The 25,212-nt window shown below is 34.2% G+C and overlaps 2 protein-coding genes and 1 long non-coding RNA gene across 3 annotated transcripts; 2 read left to right on the forward strand and 1 right to left on the reverse strand.

Annotated features, from left to right (window-relative positions):
* Positions 1–1,832: 1,832 nt before the first annotated feature.
* On the reverse strand, positions 1,833–4,754 carry LOC110800252 (uncharacterized). The gene is made up of 5 exons (XM_056832498.1): positions 4,664–4,754; positions 3,167–3,243; positions 2,408–2,531; positions 2,198–2,305; positions 1,833–2,085 (listed from the first exon to the last, which is right to left on the reverse strand). Exons 1-5 carry the CDS (start codon positions 4,752–4,754, stop codon positions 1,979–1,981), a joined length of 507 nt encoding a protein of 168 aa, XP_056688476.1. The 3' UTR covers positions 1,833–1,978.
* Positions 4,467–11,610, forward strand: LOC110800250 (uncharacterized). Its single transcript, XM_022005553.2, has 7 exons — positions 4,467–4,943; positions 5,048–5,180; positions 6,188–6,291; positions 6,375–6,546; positions 8,553–8,693; positions 10,723–10,811; positions 10,901–11,610. The coding sequence occupies exons 1-7, from the start codon at positions 4,864–4,866 to the stop codon at positions 11,427–11,429; spliced, it is 1,248 nt and encodes a 415-aa protein (XP_021861245.1). The 5' UTR covers positions 4,467–4,863; the 3' UTR covers positions 11,430–11,610.
* Positions 11,611–20,246: 8,636 nt separating this feature from the next.
* On the forward strand, positions 20,247–23,282 carry LOC130464198 (uncharacterized). Its single transcript, XR_008924545.1, has 5 exons — positions 20,247–20,567; positions 21,960–22,060; positions 22,644–22,729; positions 22,897–23,007; positions 23,140–23,282. It is a non-coding gene; the product is annotated as an uncharacterized lncRNA (long non-coding RNA).
* The last annotated feature ends 1,930 nt before the right edge of the window (positions 23,283–25,212 follow it).

Raw genomic sequence — 25,212 nt, forward strand, 5'->3', positions numbered from 1 at the left:
TGTTTGTATGAGGATTTGAGAAAGTTGTTGAGCTGCAACTGCTTTACTCGAGTCTGCATATGTTGAGCTGTTGGCTGCTTGTGAAAAGCTTGTGTGGCAGCTGAGCATACAACAACAGGAACAAATTAAACTCGAGAATAGAAAGCAAAGAAATGAAAATGAATAATACGCAATAAGGAATCTTATGTTCAACGTGACAACCAAGTTGTAATTGCTATCAGAGGCAGCATAATCAATAATCCATGATTCACAAAAGTTTCAACATCAACGACACTATCAAGTTTCTTTTCCAGAGTACTGCATAACTGGTGAATAGGGCAAATCTGATCCTACAAATTGCAAAATAATACTTCCTCTATAAGCTGACTCGTCACATCCAGAAACTTTGTACTAAATTCAAAAGACTTTAAATGCTTTACCGTTGAGTTAGAGAGAGTTTCCAAACCACTGTCACCTAAGTTTGTCACAGGAACCTGAAGAGGGAGGGTAAATGCAGAATTTACAACAATGTCGTGTTGAAATTATCCGACCCAACATATACAATTCTGAAAAGAGCAAACCCAAAAGGGGTTTATGTAGATTTCATGCATCACAAAAACTGCAGACAAAGAGCAGGTTACATAAAATCAGCAAACCATTAATTTCATAAACCAGAAATAAATTATTCTACCTCGGAGAAGTTTTGCCAGGATGTCAATGAAGGCATGCAAAGCTTGGAAAAATATGTCAATTTAAATGAGATATTAAAAGCAGCAAGTATTCTGAAAATGGCAGTAAACCACTTGCTCTGACCCCACTTTTACCCAAGTCTACGTCTGAATCCTGACTCTCTCGTACTTTGCCTACTATCTCTTCTAAGTCATGTTTATCAAATCATGCTTTCAGGGCATCACCTGTGGATCCTAAGAGGGAAAGGCTTATTGTACAAAACATGTTCCAGTCTGCAGGGGTACGTTAATATTTCTATATCCACATTAATCCCCATGTTGCTTTTGTTTATTGTTTAATTTTGTTGAGTTGATTGGAACATAATTAACACTTTCCTCCCTTCTTGTAGGAACTCACGCCAATATTTGAAAATTAGAGATGATTGGTATTAACTATTTTTTCAAGGCATTTGCTTTGTGCCATTTTCTATTCTCAATTGTATAGTCTCATCAAGCTCAAATAGGTCATAAGTAAAACACATAAATAAATAGGTTCTGAATCCAACTATGCAAAGCCATAGAATCTTTGTGGGTTTTTGATGAGCCAAATCCCAAACAATTACAATACTATAGATAATCTCTCTATCATGTGACGAAAAAAGGCCTAGGATTCTCTCAGTAACTTTCTCAGTCTCTCTACCAGCAGATATTCAAAAGATCAAGCAGAAAGTAGTCAAGGGCAAGGTAATGAAGAGCAAGAAGCCATGGAACATTGACAGGCACAAAGCTTAACTAAACAAAGAAAAATAATAACTAAATGTAACAATGCATTCACTAATTCATAGTGAAAACTAAACACAAAAAAACATAACTAAATAAGATAAATCCTTAACTAATTCAATTCTTAACTAAGCATGCCACACACTAAGGTACCACAAATCCAAACTAAAATTATCAAGAGACAACTAAAATGTAAATTTTTCGTGCATCAAATGAATAATTTCAAAAAATACAACGTGACCTACGGTATATGCGAAGGAACTGAAACCCTAGATCTGTAAATTGAGTGTGAAATTGATTATGAAAAATAAACTTACATAATCTCAAAGAAAGGGAAACGGTCGGGCTTTTCATCCGGTGGAATTATTAGCGGTGTTCTTCGTTCGTGCCATTGTTGAGGAGAGAGAGTGCGGTTTTAGGAGAGAGGAAGTTGAAGTTGCAGAGTTGGTTCACTGGAACCCTAGATCTGCGGTTCTTCCATGGCAGGGGGGCGAAAAAGATTCTGTGGATACCTGAAATTTCAAATAGATTAGAGAACATCGAATTGAAAATTAAGCTGGAGTTACCTTGTTCAAAGGTTCTGCTTCCATTGCAATAGACAGATGGCTTCCTTCGACTATCTTATATGTCACTTTTACTTTAAGATTACCCGGGAAACCTGCAATATTTTGTGGTACCATTCAAGTTCTTGAATTAGAATAATCTAGCAGCTAAAACCTAGAAAGTTGGTGGGAATGTTTTAAGATCATGGTAATGGTAATGCAACTAACCTTGTTCTCCATCAGGACTGAAGTAACTGAACCTAACATAAGGAGAAGGATCATTCGGATAGTACTGATCTACATCCCAGATAACGCGACTGAATCCTTTTGGGCCACCTGTTACAGTATATAAGAAAATGTCACTGAAATTACAATAGAATAAAATTTAGATGAAGTGCATATATATGTAACTATATTGAACAGGGAAAGCGGCTTTACCATGAAAACTGTTTTTCCCGTCATTTGGAATGAGTTTGTAGATTACCCCTTTGTAAGTGAATTGCGCACCGCTGATTCTGTTAGCGACTCGGCCCACAACAACACCAAAGTATGTTGTACCATTCTGCATTCAGAAATATTGTATTAGAAAAAAACTGTAGATTAGCCTAGAGATTGTCAAGAGATGTCCTATACATGGCTTCACAAAGATAATTTCATCAATAAAAAGAAAAAGATTTGAGATTTTGATATCAGAGTGGTACATAATTCACAATTACTGTGTTATGTTATCTTAAGTTTATAAGAAGACGGACATATATTTGAACAAAGTAGTCAGTGTTACATGAGGTATAGTGACTTAGAGTTGTCAGAAGGCCAGAAGTCCGGTTGATTACAAACTGATTACCAATTATACTCATGTTTTTCTTAATGTTCTTACTTTATCACTAGAAACATCGAATTGAAAATTAAACACTATAATCAATAAAGGAAAACATTGAAATTTTCAGAAGAAAGTATAGATTTTCAGAAGCACACTGAAATTCGACCGAAGGCTTTCGACGATGTTGAATTTACAGGGCGGAGTAAGAGAATAATGCCACTTCACCAAGGAATACACTTGATCAAAGACCTCTTGATCTTCGATGCGAAAAAGCTATAGGTCGAATGCAACACCTGAAACATCAAAATTGAGAGAATTTAGTGACCGGAACATAAAATTAGGGTTTTGAAATTGGGGTTTTTGGAGAGAGAAATTACCTTTGACGAACTCTTCGACGTCAGAAGACCGAAATTAGTCTCAAATCCTTCTCCAAAAGTTGCTTCACATCGAAATGCTTTCAAAAATCAATGCTTTCAAAATAATAATCCAAATCAACAAAGTACACAATTTCAATCAAACAGATTAAAGGGTTTCAATCAAAAAATTCAATCAAACAAAATTAAAGGGTTTCAATCAAACACATCCAGCAACGCAAGATAGAGATTAAAAAACAGAGATTTGAGATTAAAAAACATATATTTGAGATTACAAAATTAAAGGGTTCCCAAAAATTCACGAATCGAATTGGGGATTTCCCAAAATAACAAAATCTTGAACTTGAAAGAAATTCAAATAACAAAATCTGCGAAATTAAAAATTAAAATTAAAATTAAAATTAAAAAACGAATTGACAATCACTCACTCACCAAATCCTTAAAATTTCCCCCGGATGATCAAATAACAGCCCCAAAGCCTGTTGAACCAATTGTTGAGATTAATTTCGATTCCAAAGTGGAACAATCGGGTTGTAGCTTTGTAGAAGAATCGAAAGAATCTGGTTTGAGACAATTAGAATTTGCTAGGAATTCAGCGGCTCAAATTTGGTGGAAGGGGATTAGAGGAAGAAGATCGAAGAAGATGAAGAGAAACGAAGGAGAAAACTAGAGGGAGGAGATAGAAACGAGAGGGGGAAGGGTTAGGTTAGCAGTCAACACAATAAACGACTTAAGGAGGGTATATTGGTATTTTTAATGGGGGACACCAAAAGTGTAGTTACCAAAATGACATCAGCTGTTGGCTTATATAATAGAGATACAACAACGACAATATTTATACAATAATAACAATATTTACATAAATGATTACTCCCTCCGTCCCTTAATACTCGCACCGTTTTGACTAGACACGCTTGCCAATGCACAACTTTGACCATCAATATCTTTAACTACATATTGTAAAAATTTATAAAAATATAATATTTTGGAAATATATATTAAGATGAAGCCAACAATATATTATATACTAACATTTGTTTTCATATACTAGAAATAAAATAGGGTCAACGTAAATTTTGTGAATAGTGCAAAAAGTCAAAATGGTGCAAATATTAAGGGGCAAAGGAAGTACAATATATAGAAAGTCAATAAAACTTTTACCCATTCATTTAAATGTGACCCATTCTTTTTCAATTTCTTTTCTTTGGCACCCAACGGTCTATCACACCTCTGGCGAAGGTTGCTTTAACCCGTTGAGGAGAAATTATAAAGATCATAGGAAACCTTTTACTACAAGGGAAAAAAAGGTCCCCATAGGATCCCACATTCCCCATTGAGTCGGCAGAAAAAGGGCCCCCATTACCCACATTTCCCCATCACAACATAACGGCTCTTTTTCCGAAGATCACTCACACCTTCAGCACCTCTTTCCCTTTGCAGTCCAGCTTAAAATTGGAAGGTCGAATTCGTCTTCAATTTCGACAACAAATCCAAACATACCTGTTAAAATTCTCTCCTCTTCCTTTCTCTCTCCTCGACCCTCCGAAAACTGCAGCAACACCGTAGTTGAATGATTTAGGAAGTAGTTCATAGCCAATTGTTTCCTATTATTTGTGTTTTACCGTAATAGTTCTCTTTTGTACGCTATAAAGCTCAAGCTTTTACCTCATATTTGCCAGTATTACAGAAGGAGAGAGAAAATGTCAGTTGCTTATGCAGTGAGAAGCCATTGCAAGAAGCTCGCGTCCTTTTTCCGTCGGGACTTCAAACCGTCGAAATGGTATTACCTTTTTATTTTCCCTCTCTCAGTTTTTTTTCCTGATTTCTGCAATTGGTTTGATTATGGTTTCTGGGTTTATGGGGTTTTGTGATCAATGATCATAGCAAGACATGGGCTCGAATGACGACAGCTCGAATTAAGCTGCTGAGGAATAAGAGAGAGACGGTGGTTCGACAGATGAGACGGGATGTTGCGTTGCTTCTTCAATCTGGTCAGGATGCTACTGCTAGAATTCGGGTAATTTCTCCTTTCAATTTTCAAGGGTTTTGTTCGTTTTTGGTTTTGTTCTTGATTATTAGTTAGATTAGGATCTTTTGTTAATGGGGTTGGGTAATTGTTGAATTATAGGTTTGAGCGTTGGATTAGCTTGTATGGTTAATGGTTTAGTGGGTTGAAAATGGAGTAGTACATGGTTATGGTCGGTGTAATTTGATCAAGAGGATAAAACTTCTGAAGAACTGACAAATTTAGTAATGTACTTCTTGTTGGTTGCTTGTTATTGCCAATGTTGTCTGTGCAGAAAAATTTATAGCGAAAGTAAGTATTAGTTAATCACTGTAATGTCACCCAAAAGTCCATCCCTTTTTGCACCTCTCCAATATCCTCTATCAATTCAAGGTAATTATGTGAAATGCAATCGAGATATGGCAACATTCATAAATCTCAGTGATCGACCGATCCTATGTTTTTTTTTGGTTCTACTACGAGGAGTTCCAACCGCTTTCGGCGAGTGGACTAATCACCCGTGTGAGTTTGCATGGGTACCTCGATGGGCAGCATCCCTCCCAGTTGAGATTTTTTCCATTTCCAAGGCTCGAACCCGAGACCTTGGTTAAGGAGCAAGATGCCCTTAACCACTCATGCCAACCTCAATTGGTCCTATGTGGACATTGATGTTAGAAGTATTGGACATCTTATTATTTAATGCATTTTTATGTCGGGGTAGTATAATCTAGGGTTGAATATTGGACAACTAATGTTGTATCAATATGCTTGCACTGTGTTAAATAGTTGTTCACATGTTTGAGCTGCTGAGTAGCTGAAAATGTCTTTTGATTATCTTTGCAGGTTGAACATCTTATTGGACATCTTATTATTTAATGCATTTTTATGTCGGGGTAGTATAATCTAGGGTTGAATATTGGACAACTAATGTTGTATCAATATGCTTGCACTGTGTTAAATAGTTGTTCACATGTTTGAGCTGCTGAGTAGCTGAAAATGTCTTTTGATTATCTTTGCAGGTTGAACATGTCATCAGGGAGCAGAATATGATGGCTGCAAATGAAATTCTTGAGCTCTTCTGTGAAAGACTAGTTACGCGACTTTCTATTGTTGCAAAGCAGAGGTGTGTTCACATTTTTAAATTTGAACCTATCCTGGTGATTAAGAAAATGTTTCTCATTTAACATTGGTTGATTTTACATGTAGGGACTGTCCCAAGGACTTGAAGGAAGCCATCTCTAGTCTAATATTTGCGGGACCAAGATGCTCAGACATTCCAGAACTTCTTGCAATACGAGATATTTTTCAGAAAAAATATGGAAAAGATTTTGTAGCAGCAGCCACAGATTTGCGTCCTGATAGTGGTGTAAATCGCATGGTATAAGATTTTCTGTCTATTACTTGTGGAAAAATGAGTCTTTAGTTTATGTATTTTTCTGTTGCCTTTTCGTATATTGAATCTTTAAGTAGCTTGTTCATTTTCACATCAATCCTGCTTCTCGGAACTTGTTTCTTTCAAGGCAGGTATTTCCAATTTCATGTCATCCCCATCAATTTTTAATTTCAGTGATGATGGTAATAATTTCAGTTATGATGGTAATATTTGCCATATTTTTCATGAGCATGATCCCAACATCATGCTTTATTTTATTAATTTTTTTTTTTTTGGGACAAGCAAGAGAGAGATTTATATATCAATCAAAATAATTATACAACCTAGCCGACCTAAGGCAAACCTTCTAGGAAGCACCCCCTAAAGCCAAAACTGAAATAAACAGCTTAGACTCAACAAACTGTGTCTAGAAAACAACCGAGGCTAATTACAAAGCATTCATCCAATCTCTCTATTTCACTTACTTTCTTCCCACTAATTTCTGAATTCTATGTTTTATGTAAAAAATTGTTGTCTGGACTAGGGGAACTGCTGTTGGAACAGAAATCTCCCAAACTGCAGAGTTCCCTGCCTTCCAAACTTGATAAACCAACCCAGCCGTGGCTGCAAAGATGACCTTTCTTCTGAAAGCAATTCTGCAGTTCTTGCTGAACTAGTGTAAAATCTGAACTAGAGCTATTCTGGCTGTTATGAAACCTAACCAACTCAAAATATCCTGTAGAGTATACAAAACATAAATGAGAGCTGGTTTCAGGAGCATTGCCACAGATTGCACAAAGATTATTATCCCCTATCCCATACTGAAACAGCCAAGCTTTAGTTATGAGCCTGTCAAGTAGAGCTAGCCATAGAGTGAACATGTGTTAGGGAATAGAAAACCTTTTGCGAACATACATATGCCAAATGATGGAAGTAATGGAATGCCTGGCAACGGTAAGCCAAGTAGTAGACTGCAATTTGTCGTTGCACAAATTCTTAACTTTGTACATGTATTGAACAGCCTAGCTAGCAGCCATAGAGGGACTATAAAGCTGCCAGCTCTTCTTCTTCACATATAGAACATGGATCCATTTGACCCACAGATTGTCCTGCTTTTCTCAATTGCCCAAGCTAGCTTTTCCAACTGCAGCTTGGTTCGAAAGTGACATGTTTCTGAATCCCAGACCACCGTGGTCCTTACAGTTGCAAAGCTTGTCCCAACTAACATTTCCAGGTCTACAGTCATCATTGACACCAAATAATAAGTAAGATCTACAAATGCATTGATTTTCTTGATAATGGGAGGGGAAGAATGAAGTGCTATTCCCTCTACTGATACGCATCAGTAAAGAATTAACAAGTTGCGTTCTCCCAGCAAAGGAGAGATGCCTTGAACTCCAAATCTTGATTTCTGGCCACCATTTGTTCAACCAAAACACCACAATCACGAGATTTGAGCTTCATAGAACTGATAGGAACTCCAAGATACTTGAAAGGGAGGCAATCAGGCCTGAAACCAGTATCCTTCGTATGGTCATCATTGCGTGGATAGAAGATTAGCTAGGGTTGACTTGAAGACCAGTGGAGTTAGAAAACAGCTTGAAACCATAAAGCATCAGTTGAACTGAGTGGATGTCAGAACATAAGTAGATCATCAGCAAAACATAGATGATGGAGGCCCATGGTTCTGCATCTAGAATGATATCTGAAGTGAGGGTGAGCTTTGTAGGCACCCATACACAGTAAAAAGAAGGGGAGAAATGGGATCCCCTTGCCTTAGACCTCTCCTAGGCTGGATGAGCTTTGTAGGCACACCATTAATGATAATAGAGTACTGAGTAGTAGAGAGACATGTCATGACTAACTGAACAAATTGACTAAGAAAGCCAAGTTCAATCATAACTTCATCAGTAGCTTAGGGCTTCTTATGTATTTCTTGTTTTTAATATTCTGATCCCTTTTTAATATGTGATGTGTATGTTTGATTACTTCTTGGATCTTCCTATTTGCAGCTAATTGAAAAACTCTCTGTTCAAAATTCTCCTGGGGAACTGAAGCTTAAGGTCATGAAGGAAATAGCAAAGGAGTATCAGGTTGAATGGGATACAACTGAGACAGAGACCGAACTTCTCAAGCCTCCAGAGGAGCGCATTGTATGTTTTTCTTTGTCCTTCCAAAGTTAAATTCTCTGCACTTCCGCACTTGATTTTTCCTCTAGCTGATACGAATTGGAGCATGATAAAATGCTTTTTGATATTTGGATTAGCAGATGACTGACAAGTGGCTAGTGGATTTTGAGTATCTTCTAGAAGCTAAATTTGGTACCAAGCTAAGTCAGCAAACAAAATTATAGAATCACCGACCACCTAATTTTGTAGTCAAATTCCTGAACTGCCAAGTTCTAGTGATTTAAGATCAAAAGCTCTTGTTTCTCTGATTCATTCAAATGTTCAACATGTAAAATCTGATTGAAGCAGCTGAATGAAAGGAAGTCACAAAATAATAACCAAATATTTGAAACAGCAAGAAAGAATATTTTGGCTTTTTCTCAGAGTTGGTTGGCTGCTAGTGAGAACATTTCAATGTGCAAATATACATGTTAACAGCAGCTTGCTTAAACTTGTAGTTTTAGCAACTAATAATAGGTTTGTTCCAGGGCTAAATCACCTGTAAGGCTGCAAAGTTTTCCCTCCCTGCTAGTGAAAACATTTCAATGTGCAAATATACATGTTAACAGCAGCTTGCTTAAACTTGTAGTTTTAGCAACTAATAATCGGTTTGTTCCAGGGCTAAATCACCTGTAAGGCTGCAAAGTTTTCCCTCCCTCAAATTGCTCAATGCCTTGGTATTAAGTGTTAACTATCGAGGGGTTGGATTGAACTTTGTATGTTCAGGGGGGGGGGGGGGGGGGGGGGTAGTATGATCCTCGGCTTATGGCTCTTTGCTTCTGTAGAAAATTTCAATCACAAGACATGAAATTATTTTAAAAAATCAAAATAATAATGGCCAAAATTATGGCATTATAAGTCCACTCTTGTTTCATAAGCTTCCATGCTCTTGCTATATTTTCACGTTTCCGAGATCTTTCAAGCTTCAAATTGTAGCAGTGTTTCTGAGCCTTTAAATTTAAAGCTCTAGAGTTAGCTTACTAAGATTAGTGTTAGACACAATAATATGTGAATATTATTGTTCCATATTTAGCATTGTAAATATAGAACAATAATATTCACATATTACATATTACTATATTTACAATGCTAAATATGGAACAATAATATTCAAATATTATTGTGTCTAACAATTAGAAGTACCCAAGCGTTCAATGGCATCCATTTTGTTGGCATTGTGCAGAAGTTAATTGGGCTTTCAAGGTAAAATCCGGGTCAAGCTATGTTTTGCCTTGAACAAGTTTCTTCAGTTCTCAAGCCTATAAAAATTGTCTAGCTGCCGAGTTTTGTAATTTTGGCTTCCATGTCATTGTTTCCTTGTCGACCTTCAAACTCAAGCTGTTAAATAATTTACTGAAATGTCAAAATTTCAACCTTTCATGTGAAGCTGTTTAGAACTTTATTCTAGGCTTTAGGTAATCACTTTTGGCTCTTAGATTAATGTCACTGATTAAGTTCCTATGATTATTGTGGTTCTTGGGGTACTTGATGATTAGTGCTTTTGGGATTTTGGGTGTTTCTAAGACTAGTTAATCACTCTCTTAAGTTTTTCTTTAGGTTGGAGTTTCTTTCAAATCTTATTGAATCCATGCTTATTTTTCATTAGTTAGCATATCTGGTGAATTACATTTCACAAGATATGCTAATATGTTTATTGATTACATTGCTAAAACATAGTCTGGTTGAATTTTCATTAGTTAAATCTGGTGACTCAGTGAGCAATGTGCAAGTTATGAATGTATATATTCTGGTCTCCTACAGTATATGAAGTGTTGGCTACTATATTTTTACTGTATCCTAGGGTTAATCCTGAATCCTGACTAGGACAAGACCCCTTGCTTATGTTTTCTGTCATCCGGTATGCCGATCTATAACCATGAAAAAGGAAGAGTCAATCTGGAATTTCAACAGAAAGAGGGAATGGTTTATCGAACAGTTGATTTGCAGTTATATGATATCTTTCTTAGTTTCCTAATAGTTTATTTTTACATAATCATGGTCTTATGCTGATTAGGAAGGACCACGAACATTTGTTAGCGCTGGAAGTCTGCCATTAAATCCGGGAGCAGCACCTCCTGCTGAAGTTCAGAAACCTACAATCAGGTCTGTATGATTTTTAAGTTTAACACTTAGCAAGTACTTGTTTAAGCATGAAAGCTTGACGATTCTCTTTCTGGCCGGCCTTCTCTCAGATTATCAAGTGGTGATGGTGGTAATGAGATGTGTAGTATAAGTTATCAAGATGCAGCATCAGCAGCAAAAGCAGCTGCTAATTCTGCCAAAAATGCCATCGCTGCTGCCCAAGCTGCTGCTGAACTAGCTCAAACAGCTTCTTATGATTCGAACACAAGAACCAATCAGCCAACACATCATGTGAACCAAGAGGGTAATTTGGGAACCCATGGAAGGGAATACAGGTCTTACAGTTTAGGGGGTGCCAATAATTACCGCAATGATACTGACATGAGCCCAAGTGATATGGATGATAAGAATTTCAACGTACGACGGCACAGCTACAACGTTCTTCGTACACAGACTGATATAAAATTTGATGACTCGGACTGTGATGATGATATTGAGATGGAACAACAGCCTCCGAATGGCATGTATGCTAAACCTGGCATGTATGCTAAACCTGGGACTCCTCCTGTTCATTCCAAGTTGCCAGACTATGATGCTATTAGTGCTCGTTTTGAAGCTCTCAAGTACCACAAAACATAAAGGGATCACCGGATTTACCACATCACCTGTGGTCAGTCAGTCAGGGTTCAACACTCTATACATTTTAGTATCCAGTTATCTGTAATATACTTCCATATGTAGCTACAGTGATTCTTGACAATCATTATTCATTTGGTCAGATTTAATAGTATGTTATGGTATATGAAATTATTAATTTTGATTGCTGTGAGTGTAGATGATAAACTTAAGTTTGATGATGTTTAGAAGGTATACTGTCGCTTGTTAATGCCAAAAATGAATTCAGATATTCACATAAATTTATTTATTTAATTTTTTTTAACATAAGCTAACTAAACAACATTACTGAAAAGTAGAAAAGCAACATGGTAACATATCTTTGGGCTAGTCTATGTTCTCCTCCGAACTTGTGGTTTTGAGGCAAATTCTACAAAAGTGTATATCAATAACCGTGATCTGTGAATGCTGCATAGCATTTGTAATTAAATCGATAGTCTATGTTCTCCTCCGAACTTGTGGTTTTGAGGCAAATTCTACAAAAGTGTATATCAATAACTGTGATCTGTGAATGCTGCATAGCATTTGTAATTAAATCGATAGGAAACTAAAAATAGGTGGAAATAAAAAAAATTAACGAAAACAGTGAATTAAATGAATAAAATTTAAGGTTAAATGAATACAAATAGAAAGTTAAATGAATGTAATGTGAGCTTAAGTAAATAAAAATTGAAGTTAAATGTATATTTTGAAAGTCTATTTATTTACGATTATGCAAGGCGATTTGTATTATTCACCATTAACCGGTATTGACTTGAAATTCCCCAAATTCTAGAGTAGAAGCAGGTACGCGGGGGGAAACAGGAAACTCGAAACACTATGACTAAAAAGTTGTGAATATCTCCATAAAAAAAGGCCCTTAATATTAATTGTTAATTTTTATTTTTTTGATTGATAATGAGAAAAATAAAATTAGGAAGCCCTCCGCTCGAGGGTGATCCCTAAGTTATCGTCATTTACAATAGAATTTAAAACCTTACTATGGGTAGTCTGAATATACATAAAATATGCTACAAGATGACCAACGTTGTGCTATCCATTCTGCCGCTCTATTTGCTTCCATATATATATGGTTGATGTTGACCGTATCAAATTTCCCAAGTAGAGTGTTGGGTTATGAAAAATATAAACAATATAATTCATGCGGAAAAACCATAAAATTAACCAGGAATCCAAATTAATTGCCACATAGTCAATTAGCATAATTAGGATACATACAATGTGATGCGTGCCTTCCTTAGCTGCTCCCAAACTGAACAAGAACAAGTACATGACTCCAAATGTCGCCCCTCCGTAGATAGTCCACAACACGTTCGTATCCGCCTCAGATTCAATTAACTAGAATATTATCTAAGGTTTTATGTGCAATCGGGAAACTTATTATAATATTAGGCAAATATTAAATTCTCTCTTGAATCTAATAATGTAGAATAGTATATATTGAATTGACTTATAAATTGTGATCATGAGCCACATATTTATAGGGTGGAAATAACGGAGTTTGAATTCTACTAGGAATTGAATAACTAAATCCATTAAGATTCTAGTTAAATAATATCATTAGAATTTTAGGTTTAATCAAATACCTAAGTATTTCAGATTTAACTAAAATATCCAATTTGAGTAGAATTAGGAAAACACGATTACTTGACAACGAAGTAATCCTAACCGGCCAAGGCATTGCATGCGTGGCCTTGAGCCCATGCTGCTACGCAACCCGCAGCCTCGCAGCACGCAAGCCCACGGGTGGGCGCTGGGCGCTGACAGCAAGCACGCGGCCCATGTCGTTTGGGCGCTGCTGCTGCTCGGCCTGCTTTGCCTCCACTACAAGAAAATTTAGATACAGAGGCAACACCTTGAGGCAATTCATTTTTATGGCCTCCAAAAGTGCCTTTTAGCATTACTTAATTATGGTAGCCTCTAAAAGTTATTTTTAGGGTCGTTGAAATTTAGCCTGCCCCTAAAAGTACTTTTTAGCATTAATAAAATAATGGTTGCCCCTAAAAAGTTTCTTTAGCATCAAAAGAAATTAAGTTGCCCCTAAAAAGTACCTTTTAGCATTAATGGAATAATATTTGCCTCTAAAACTGTTTTTTAGCGTCAATAAAATTTACATTGCCCCTAAAAGTACTTTTTAGCATTAATGAAATAATGGTTGCCTCTATAACTTTTTTTTTTAGCATCAATGAAATTTACGTTGCCCCTAAAAAGTACATTTTAGCATTAACGAAAAAATGGTTGCCTCTAAAATATTTTTTTTACATTAGAAAATAATGGTTGCCTCTAAAACTTCTTTTTTAGCATCATTTAAAATTTTGTTGCCCCTAAAAAGTACTTTTTAGCATTAATAAAATAATGGTTGCTTTTAAAACATTTTTTTTAACATCTGAACATAATAGTTGCCTCTATTACTTCTTTTTAGCATCAGTTGAATTTTAGTTGCCCTAAAAAGTAATTTTTAACATTATTAAAATAATGTTTGCCTCATAAACCTTTCTTTTAAGCATCACTGAAATTTAAGTTACCCCTAAAAAGTACTTTTTAACATTAATGGGGTAATGGTTGCCTCTAAAATATTTTTTAGCATTAGTGAAAAATAAATTGCCTCTAAAAAGGTATTTTTTAGCATTAATGAAGTAATGGTTGCCTCTAAAAAATACTTTAACATCAGTGAAATTTTAATTGTCCCTAAATTATATTTTTTAGCTTTAATAAAATAATGTTTGCCTCTAAAATCTTTTTTTTTTTTAGTATCAATGAAATTTATGATGCCTCTAAAAAGTACTTTTTAGCATTAAAGAAATTTTAGGTCAAGTCTTTGGTTTTTATTGTTCGTTTTTTGCTCTTTATCCATATTTTGTCACTACAAGAAAATTTACATATAGAGGCAACACTTTGGGCAATTTAGTTTGTATGGCCTCTAAAAGTGTTTTTTTAACATTACTTAATTATGGAATGTGAGCTTGTGCATCAAGAGTTAGGTTGCATGGAAATGTGAAACGGAAACGGATACGGGAAACGGAGAAACGCGAAAATTGCGATTTAAAATATTCAATTTTTAATATTTTTTTATTTTTTTTAGCATCAAACTTGACCAGCTTTAAAATTCTCAATAATTTCTTTCTTTTAAACAAAAAATATTGATTCTAAAATAAGCTTAAAGTTAAAATGTAAAAGAAAAAGTGCAAAACACTTTGTAGGACAAATACTCCGTAATGAAATAAATGGTCACAAGAGCCTTTCCGAGTTAATCTCATTGATTGGAAAAATTTTCCAATCAAATGGCATTTTCGTAAATAATTGATCATTTTATTACGAAAATGCCATTAAATGTGGGTTAAAGTACAGTGACATGTCATCAAATGTGGACCACATGTACGGTCATTATTGTATTTTCATAACACATCAACAACTATATAATATACAGTCAACAGCTCACAATATACAATAACCTTCTACTAATAAACAATCTACAACTATAAATATACAGTCAATCACTTACCAATAAACAATATTGTACTTTAGTAATTCATCAGCAATCATAAAATATACAGTCAACCACAAGTGGTATACAATCAACACCGAGTAATATGTAGTCAATACCTACAAATGTACAGTCAACACTTAACATTATACCATATACAGTTTTCGGGTATAATATTTACGAAAATGCCATTTGATTGGAAATTTTCCAATCACTGAGATTAACTCGGAATTTCTCTGGTCACAAAGACACAAACTCACAATCATTAAACAATTAAAAATATGTGAATCAAATTTATTTATTTTAAAAAATAACCTGACCCTCTTTCTTTCGTATTGTACTTCTCCTTCCTTTTCTTTCTTTTACAGAGATCTAACCATTTTAATGGTTCCTTCATCTCCCCTTTTCTGCTTCAATTAAAAACGGATAACCTAAGAAATAAAGGCTTTTTAATAAGAAAACGTCTCTTATTTCTCCACAAACGCGTTTCCCATACGTATTTTAGGGGCTTCCGAAAAGCGAAACGTTCATCGAAAAAACGTTTTCAGCCCGTTTCGAAACGCATTTTGGCGTTTCGAAACGTTTACGAACCGGCTGGCTCCCGAAAAATGGCGTTTTCGTGCATCATAGATCAAGAGTTTAGTTCTTTTCTGGTACTTTCAGATTCACTATTTCAAAAATCAAGCAAATTCATTCTTTATTTAGGTCGAAAAAATTGAAGATAAATTAAAAACCTAATAGAATTGGAAATCACGAAAGGGCACCGATTACAGGACGGTAACAGTGGGGCTTCCTTATGCCGTCGGTAGCAGGGACGAATTTGATAATTTTAGCAGGCTTCAAAGAAAAAAGAATGGCGGAATGTCAATTGATGAATGTTGAAAAATTAAATAATTTGGGAATCGCGTAATTATCAGAGTTACAAGTTTGAGAAAAGGTAAACCCTGGAAAAATTAAGGAGAGAAACCCAAATTGTCGCTAAGCCGAGAAGGAACCGGTTGTACCGCCAACCATAGTGCCCAGCTGCCCATATATGAGGGAGAAACTGAGGGATCAAAGGAAAGTGTTAGGGTTAGTTAAGTAGCTTCAATTTATTCCTTTCACTTCGGCGGGATTCTCAACCTTTTTTCACTTTCTCGTCTTTTTAAATTACAATTTCACTTTCTCGTCTTTTTAAATTACAATTTCACTTTCTCGTCTTTTTAAATTACAATTTCACTTTCACTTTACGCCATAATTTTATTGTTTTATCCGGATTAAGTTCGAAAAAATATTTACAAGAAGTATTATCTTTAGAAATATCAAAAGGTCTTGCGCGCACAATATATTGTACAATAAATTTATTGTACACCAAGATAATTTTTAAGCAGTTTTTTTTGTAACTTTGAACTATTTTTTTGTAACTTTTATATTATAAAATTAAAAAGTTGATAGATAAACATTTTAAAAGGTTAAATGATTAATTTATACATTATTAGTGATTTTGAAGAAATAATTTTTGTTCAAACGAAAAAATTTATCATTAAAAAATAGATAACTTTTACATATATAAATGTAACTTTTAAACATTTTGAGTCAACTTTTACTCCGGTGTACAATATTTATTGTACACCCATTATAATTAAGAATTTTTGTAGAAATATTGGAAATTTGGAATATATCAAATATATACAGATAAAACTTATGAGTTTTTATGCGTTTTTTTTTAATAATATCGTACTCGTATTAGATTAAGTTTCGTACATGCACGGATATTATTCAATTATTTGTCTAATTTTTCTAATATATTTGACTGAAATATTTCTCTCACAATAGTTACTGCGTATTTCATAAACCTTGAATGTGTTCATTTAATCATCTAATACAGAGTATGTGTTTTTCGTCCTACTATGTATTACGTATGTAACATTGTATATAGTTGATATGTTAATTTGACCAAAATATTCGATATACTAATATGTTCATTTGACCAAAAGTTTGAGTAAGTTTAATTTTCCATTTATTTATATAACGATTTGACTGATTTTCCAGTTATCAATTATTATTTTATTAAAAAACTTGATGTGATAGAAGTTAGTGCTTTTTTTTAATATAAGTTGAAGTTAGTTAATATAAGTTCAAATTAGTTTATATAGGTTCAGATAACTCTTATTCAGTAAAAATAAGTTTTTTTCAAACAATTTACACACACAAATAGTTATTTTTAGCAAAAGTAATTACGTTCACTTAAGTTAAGTCTAATTCAGTTGAACTATGCAAACAGAAAGTTAATTTACGTAGTTATATGTGTATAACAACATGTGTGCATTCTCTTCACCGGATGGAACCTGAACTTATCTAAATTAAACTTATTGGAATTATTTAAAGTTGATTGATCTGAATTGACTATTTGGATCTGATCATACATGATTGTAAGAGAGTAAACTGTAGAATTAGAGTAAACTTGTTTACATGATTAAGACCTTATTTTTTTTATAAAAAAATGAATTTATTGTTGGACGTGAGCATTAGTTTTAAGGTTAAGAGAACGACATGTACATATGTGATACATGTGTGATGTTTATTCTTGTTATCTTATACGATAATTGTAGATATAATTGATATCTTAATAATATTATACAATGATAAACATTTCATACTTTATCATCATTACTAGTTATTACACCGAATGAAAATGCAACAATTACAAAAAAAATACACCGATATTATTATTTAATTCTTAGTATTGCCTTTAAAGACAATGGGGGTGTTTGTTAATTGGCTATTGATGCTTGGTTGTCAGCTGGTTTAATTAACTGTTTTGAGTGGATGTTAGCACTGGTTTTTCAGTTGGTTGTTTGACTTATAAAGATGTTTGGTAAACTCATTTGCTGGCGGTTGGTTGTGAATATGTAAATGACATTTATGGACACTATTATGTTTTATTATCCATCTATTATATTCTTAGTAATCAATTAACCAAGTTAATTAGTATTTAAATTAATTATTTAATAAATTATTACATAATTTAATTAATAAATAATAAAACAATATTTAAAATTAGTAATAAAATAAATGAATAATAAAAATAACTACTATACTTCTAGTTCAAAGAATTATTAACTTAAATAGTTATTAATTAGTATTGATTAAATTATGAGTTCGCTTAAGCTACTTCGTTCCCCTAGGAACTTATTTAAAAGAGTGTTGGAAGATCGACCTAAGGGCACGTGGCTTGTATCATTGATACAAGGAAAAGTTTGATTCACCAGGAGAAGAAGCCGACACAAGTAGGTAGTTAGAGAATACTTAGGGGCACGGTATTAATTACTCATTGTTAATGCATGGTTAATCATTGATTATTTCATATTAATTATTTAATAAATTAGTAAATAAAAATATATAATTAAAATTACTATTAAATTTAATTAAATAATTACTTTTATTTTAAATAATCATTCATTTAATTGGTTATTAATTAGTAGTAAGTAATCCTACTCTAAAAAATTAGTAATAATTAAAAATTATGAGTTAGTAATTAATAATTTTAATGCCTAGTTAATCATTGATTTATTAATATCATTATTAATTGTTAATTAGTGAAAAATTAAGGATAGAAAAGCAATTGAAAGATTGAAAAGCCAAAAGCCATACAAAAAAGCTAGTAACACTAGCTTTTCATTTTCTGGGAATAAGATGGCTTTTCAGCTAACCAAAAAGCCACTTTACCAAACACTATTTTTGGCTGTTTGACCAACATAAAAATTCAGCTAAAAGCTAGTGAAAAAACCATCAAAAAGTCATTTTCCAAACACCCGCAATATATAGTCACAAATTCTTATTTACAAATGGTGTACAATAAATATCGTACACCGGAGTAAAAGTGAACTCAAAATGCGCAAAAGTTACCCTTATACTATATATGTAAAAGTTATCTATCAATTTATTTTTTATAATATAAAACTTCAAAACATATTAAAGTTACAAAAACTAAGTAAAAATTAGGTAAATTGTCAAAAAGTACCTTCTTTTTCACTCAAAAAGTAAAATGGCCGAAAAATTGACAAATTGGCCGGATAGTTGCCCTAAAGTGCCATTTTTAATACTTCCTCCGTTCCGGAAATATCGCACCATGGTTGACTTTTACTCATCTAGCCATTAGTTTGAATCTTAATATCTCAAATCGTATGCAAGCAAAAATTATAAAAAATTAATATTTAGAAAATATATATCGATACGAATCTAACATGACCTCACATGACTAAAATTTCATTACATACAAATCACAAAAAATGGCTAAAATCGTAGTGTGAATAGTGTAAAAAACAAATGGTGCGATATTTTCGGAACGGATGAAGTACAATATTTAATTTAAGGTATTATTTAATAAAAATTGAACAAATAAGGTACTAGTTCACAAAGTGAATGTAAAAAAAGCAACCTACAAATACAAAAATCTAAGTAAAAATTATGTTGGCGAATTTATTATACACCTTAGAGCATCAATTGTGGCTTACTCTTAGCCACTCTTAAAGAGAGAGAAAATTTAAGAGTTACCTCTTAAAAAATAAGAGCTAACTCTTAACTACCTCTTAATTAGAGGTTGATTGTGACTTCCTCTAAATAAGAGGTAGCTCTTAAAAATAAGAGTGGGGTGAGGTGGAAAAATTTGATGTATTTTGGTTGCTTTTTATATTAAAAATAAAATTAAAAATATTAAAAAACTATATAAGAGGTATTTCTTGGTGTTTTTGGTAGCTAACTCTTGTTAAGAGGGGGTGATGAGGTGTACGAGGAGAGAGACTAAGAGGGGGCAAATTAAGAGTGAGCCTCCAATTGATGCTCTTACGCAGTTATGCACACAAACATCTTTTGATATCTAGTACTCCCTCCATTCCTTTTTGTTTTTCCCGTTTCTATTTCGGGCGTTCCTATATGTTCTTCCCATTTCCTTTTTTGGACATATCTTTTTACCATAAAATTCTCCACCATCCCTTATTTAATTCATTCACATTTCCCTATTCACCCACCCAACTCCACTTTTATAATTTTTTATTACTTTATTAAAAATATCTTCTCTTTCCTTCATTTCTTTATTACTTTCCTTTACTACTTTATTAATTTCTCTTACATTCAATCATTACTCTTACACCCAATCATTACAAGATTCCATTTTCTTAATTTCCAAAGCATTTCCCAAATGGGAAGAACATAAAGGAACAGGAACAGAGGGAGTACTCCGTATTGTCTAACGACATTCCTCATTCATCAGCCTTTTCCCTAATAAATTTAATTCTTTTTTTCAAACAAAATTTCGATCTCCTCAACTGCGTCTCCCTCATTCCCTCCCTCCTCCCTCTCTTAATCTCTCTCCTCTCACTGGCAGCCGGTGAGAAAACAACTGTCACGCAAGAAGCAGCGCGGCCTCAATCTCTCTCCTCTCACGACGAATTTCGCTGATTGCAGGTTTAGGTTGTTTAAATTGGGGGTTTTTGGAAATAAGGTTGATAAACTTGGGATTTTGTAGTTGAGAATTGGACACGGGCCACGGAGCGCCAGAGACACAACCACTGTTTCTGGTCCACCGAGATTGTGGCGCGCGTGGCATCGGAATCCGACCGGGGGCAACAGGAGCATCGGTTGGTATTTATTTTTTATCTTTTATATTTTTTTCAATTTAAATTTATATTGAAATTAAAATGGACCAAATTGTATTCGAATTAAAATCGGCCCAAATATGTATAAATATTTTCTTTTGTTTGAATGCATTGATTGATTGTTGATCATTCTAATGTTTATTAGATTTCATTATTTTTGAAGTTTTATCATTGTTTTCATGACATATTTTGCAAATTAGGTGTTCGCTTTAATTCGATTCTGTATATTTTGATGTGCCCATTTTGTTTATTTGCGATTTCTTTGAGTAGCCGAAGGAAAGTATGGCGATCACTTTATTGCTTCCGTTGTGGAAACCTTAAATGTGATTATGGGACTGTTGGTGTTGGTTATGGAACTGGTGACATGATTGGAGCAGGGGGTTATAGCTCAGAACAACAACAACTCGTGCCGGGGTGGAAAGGTGGTGACTGGGTTTGCGTGAGGTAACGATATGTCGGGTGCGACGGGTAGTGTTTATCAACAACCTCAACATACACAAATGAACTGGCCAAATAACTATTGATCTGAAGATTGCCCTTTTCTTGTAAGCTAGACAAGATTTTCAATGTTTGGAGTTATCTGAATGATATGGGACTGCTGGAAATATCAACCGAAAAAAAGTTATGGGGGTTGAATGTGAGGGACGTGACATCATAAAAGTAGGCTGAAGGATTAGCCAAAGGTATCTTCTTGTGGTGCTAAATAAGTAAATAGTATAGTTTAGGTATACAATGACAATCTACCATTGACTAAATATTACATAATTTTAACTAGCTTGGGGGTGATATGAGCTGGTTTCTTTTTCATTCTGTTGTTATATGGGTTTTCTGATCTTCCCCATTCATATTTAGAAACTTTATTTTAAATTCAAGTTTTGTATTAGAACTTACTTGAGTGACAGGAAATGTATTTTCGAAGTTTATGAAGGCTACGATTTATTATAAGAGGTCTAAGATGGTAGGTTAGTGGAATTCCTCCTTTTTCTTTCTCTTATCTGTAAAGTGAATTTCGTTGGGAAGAAGAGGATGTACTGAATGATCTGAAACTGTTGTGTTTGGTATCAAGCAAAAGCAGCTCGCAATTGTCTCAGTTAACTCTCTTTCTGTCTATGTCTCACTCTGAAAATTTATTGTTAAAGATTCACTTAAATACTATAGATTGTCTGTGTTGCTGCTTTCTGAAAGAAGGTATGCGTTTGTCGCATTTTCTGTACTAACTGGACTATTTTTCGTCTTTAGTAGCCTTGACATTCAACCTGATCTTGTCCTGCTACTTAATGGTTGAATTTCTCTCATTGAGGTTGAGGGTTTGTTCATTTTACACTGGATATGTTTTGTAATTCCGTGTAACTTCCTTACCCGTTCTTTATATAGGGAGATTGATGTTGTGTAATTGCACTATGAAGGTGGATCATGCTTCTGTATTGGTACGGTATGAAGAGGACTAGTGTCCTTGCGGTTGTGATTTAGACGAGGTAATCAAAACTCTTAGGCTAAGGTATTGTTTTTTCCTTTTCAAAGCTCACCCAAAATTCAATCCACCTCTTTTGTCTTTCAATAGTTTTACATATATAAATCCTTCTGTTTCCCTTCCTTATGTTTGATTTTCTTGCAATGAGATTTCCAGACATTAATACTTTGTATTGAAAATAATGGTTGGTTCAATCAAGTGATGGATGTGAGATTAAGTTTCATTTGTCTCACTTTGACGGTTCTAGTTTATCAGTTGTTTTTGGCAAACTCTTTTGCTTCCCCTTCCACTAGGTGTTAATATCTGTTGGTTTTCTTAATTAAAATATTGAATCAATTTGACTGCTTATTCTCCCCTACTCCGTAACTGAAGTTTTTATTAAAAACATACTACAATGGTGATCATATCCTTGTAAAAGATTCATTGCTTGATGCATCTTGTGCACGCCTGCTTTAGTTGGTAATAGTGCCATTGGAGCCATTGCTGGAGTGGTTGCTGGATAGCTGCTAGTGTTGCACTACTTTTTGCAGCTCCCGCAATTGCTCTTGCTTATGCAAAATATTTTTTCCTTTTTTTTGTGTGTGCAGATTTCTCTTTTGCAAATACATTTAGGGGCGTGTAAGATGATTCCTATCCAGCTGTTGGAAAATTATGTCCTTCATCAGGATATCTGGTTAGTACTTTAGTCTTTAGTAGATGTTCATTTCTCTAGAGAGTTCCTTAGAGTCAAATTCCAATTTAGTCATTTTTCTGTTATATGTATTAATATCATACATTTATAATTTTTCTTCATGTATTGGTGTTACATCAAGTTTTTAACACTGAAATTCTCTTAATCAGCCTGATTGATGAACTCTTGGGGGCAGTTGCTTGGTTGTACCGAGCTGCTAATATCGAGGAAATACAAACATATGAAGGAGAGTAATAGCATGCTATATTATTTGATTACTTGTAAGTTTTAATGATTCATTTTAAGCAGGTTCACTTCCAATGGAAAATACGTCGTACTAGTTTATGATCATTTGTAATGTCCTATATTTTTTAATTGAAACAAGGTAAACATTTGTTGCTGGTTTTGTGCAGAAAGGTTGATTATTGGAAGCGGAAGAAGAGAATGACATTGTATTTTCAGATTTATACTTGTAAATGGGATTTTTTTTCATCTTAATCATTAGTCATTTATTTATTTTGATGCTAAGTCATGTCGTTCGACAATGACATTTTTGAGGGGTACTAATTATGTAATGACTTTAATTATTTATGGATACATATTTTTTGAGTTAATAATACCAACTTTTTTACGATTTTTTTTTGGTTTAATTTTGCTATTTGATCATGATTACTCCTTATAGGTGATCGTACATGGAAATGTATAAAGAAAATTGCGTAACTCGGAAGCAAGATATCTAATAGTGTAAACAAAATAATAAAATATTATAAAAATTGCATATATTATTTTTGGTGCCTCTAAAAACCGTTCATGTGGAAGTTTTAGATTGCATTTAAATATCATTAGGGGCATATGTAATTGACTCTAATGGTATTTTGAGGCAAAATTATATGGTTGCCTCTACATATATAATGTCTTTAGAATCAACTTTTACATTGCCTCTAAATATATTTTGAGGCAATAATATATGTTAGCCTCTAATTATATTTTGAGGCAAAAACATACAGATGCCTTTAATTATATTTTGGGTCAAGAATATGTGGTTGCCTCTAATTATATTTTGAGACAAAGATATAGGTTGCCTCTTATTATATTTCGAGGCAAGATTTTATGGTTGCCTCTAAAAGTATTTGCTTTTAAAAGCAACACATCATATTGCCTCAAAAGGGAGCCTTTAGAGGCAACCATTAATTAGCGACGGACTTATTAGAGACATTCACTTTTTTGCTTCAAAAACTAATTAGAGGCTACATCTCCGTTTTTAGAGGCAATTATGTCTTGCCTCTGTAAGTGATTTTTCTTGTAGTGCTCGCTGCTCAAGCACGCGGGCTTGCTGGGCGTTGGGCCTGACTTTGTGCTGGGCCTTGCGTTTTGCAAGCTCGTTCGTCAATCGTTCGTACATCGCGCTTCCGATTCGTTTTCTGATTCCGGAATTCATTTCCGATTCGAACAAATATTTAATATTTCCGATTCCGGAATTTATTTGCGATTCGAACAAATATTTAATATTTCCGTTTCCGGAATTTATTTCCGATTCCGACAATATTTCCGATTCTGGTAATATTTCCGATTCCGGCAATATTTCTATTCCGATACGTACCATGTTTCCGTTTCCGGCAACATCTACGACTTGGATAACATTTATATTTCCGTCATGATCCATATTTCCGTTTCTGACAATATCATCATTTCCGGAGCATTCTATATCTGTGCATTTCCTAATTCCTTTGTCGCTTGATGTTTGCTCATGAACATAAGGTAAGAGTAGTCATCCTTATTATGTCCAGAGGTATTTCTCGGTTTCAGTGTTCAACTGATCAAATAAACAGATAATCATAACCTATGATTCATCTGAGCACGGCCATGCATTTTTTCAGTTTATAGCTCTCCGAGTGGCCTTGTACAACTTTCAGCATCTCATCCCGATTTATGGGAGGACAATCCCAATCTTGTGATCTTGAGGTTAGACTTCGTTTGATAGGTGATTACCTGAGCGTTGCCGTTATAGTCTCCTTTTACGGTGCGACGCTTGACAACGTCAAAGTAACCAGTTCTCAAACAAGTAATCTCAAATCACTCAGGTATTGAGGATTAGTGTCTAATAATTTTAATGAAATTTACTTATGACAGATTTTCATCTCTTACAGTAAAGTTTCATAGGTCTGTCCGATACTAGTCTTCCCAAAGTAAGTATCTATGCAAATGATTACGACATTGCCATGTCCACATAGTTCAAGAAACAGAACTACTAGTCATCTTGCATTCTAGTCGCCTAGTGTTTTCTATGCGTCCACCTTTATAGAAAACTTCCGACCAGGGACCATTTTCAAATTTTGACATTCAAGTTCACTTGATAGACATTTCTTAGTCACAGGACTGGTCCTGACAGTCTATCTTGAATATATCGTCAAATTGAAAGGACTCACCATTTAATAAACCACAAATTAAATGGAAAAATGAATTCTATTCATTTACATGAATGGTTA

Source organism: Spinacia oleracea, chromosome 6 (genome assembly GCF_020520425.1).
Source record: "Spinacia oleracea cultivar Varoflay chromosome 6, BTI_SOV_V1, whole genome shotgun sequence".
In the NCBI taxonomy this organism is placed as follows: Eukaryota; Viridiplantae; Streptophyta; class Magnoliopsida; order Caryophyllales; family Amaranthaceae; genus Spinacia; species Spinacia oleracea.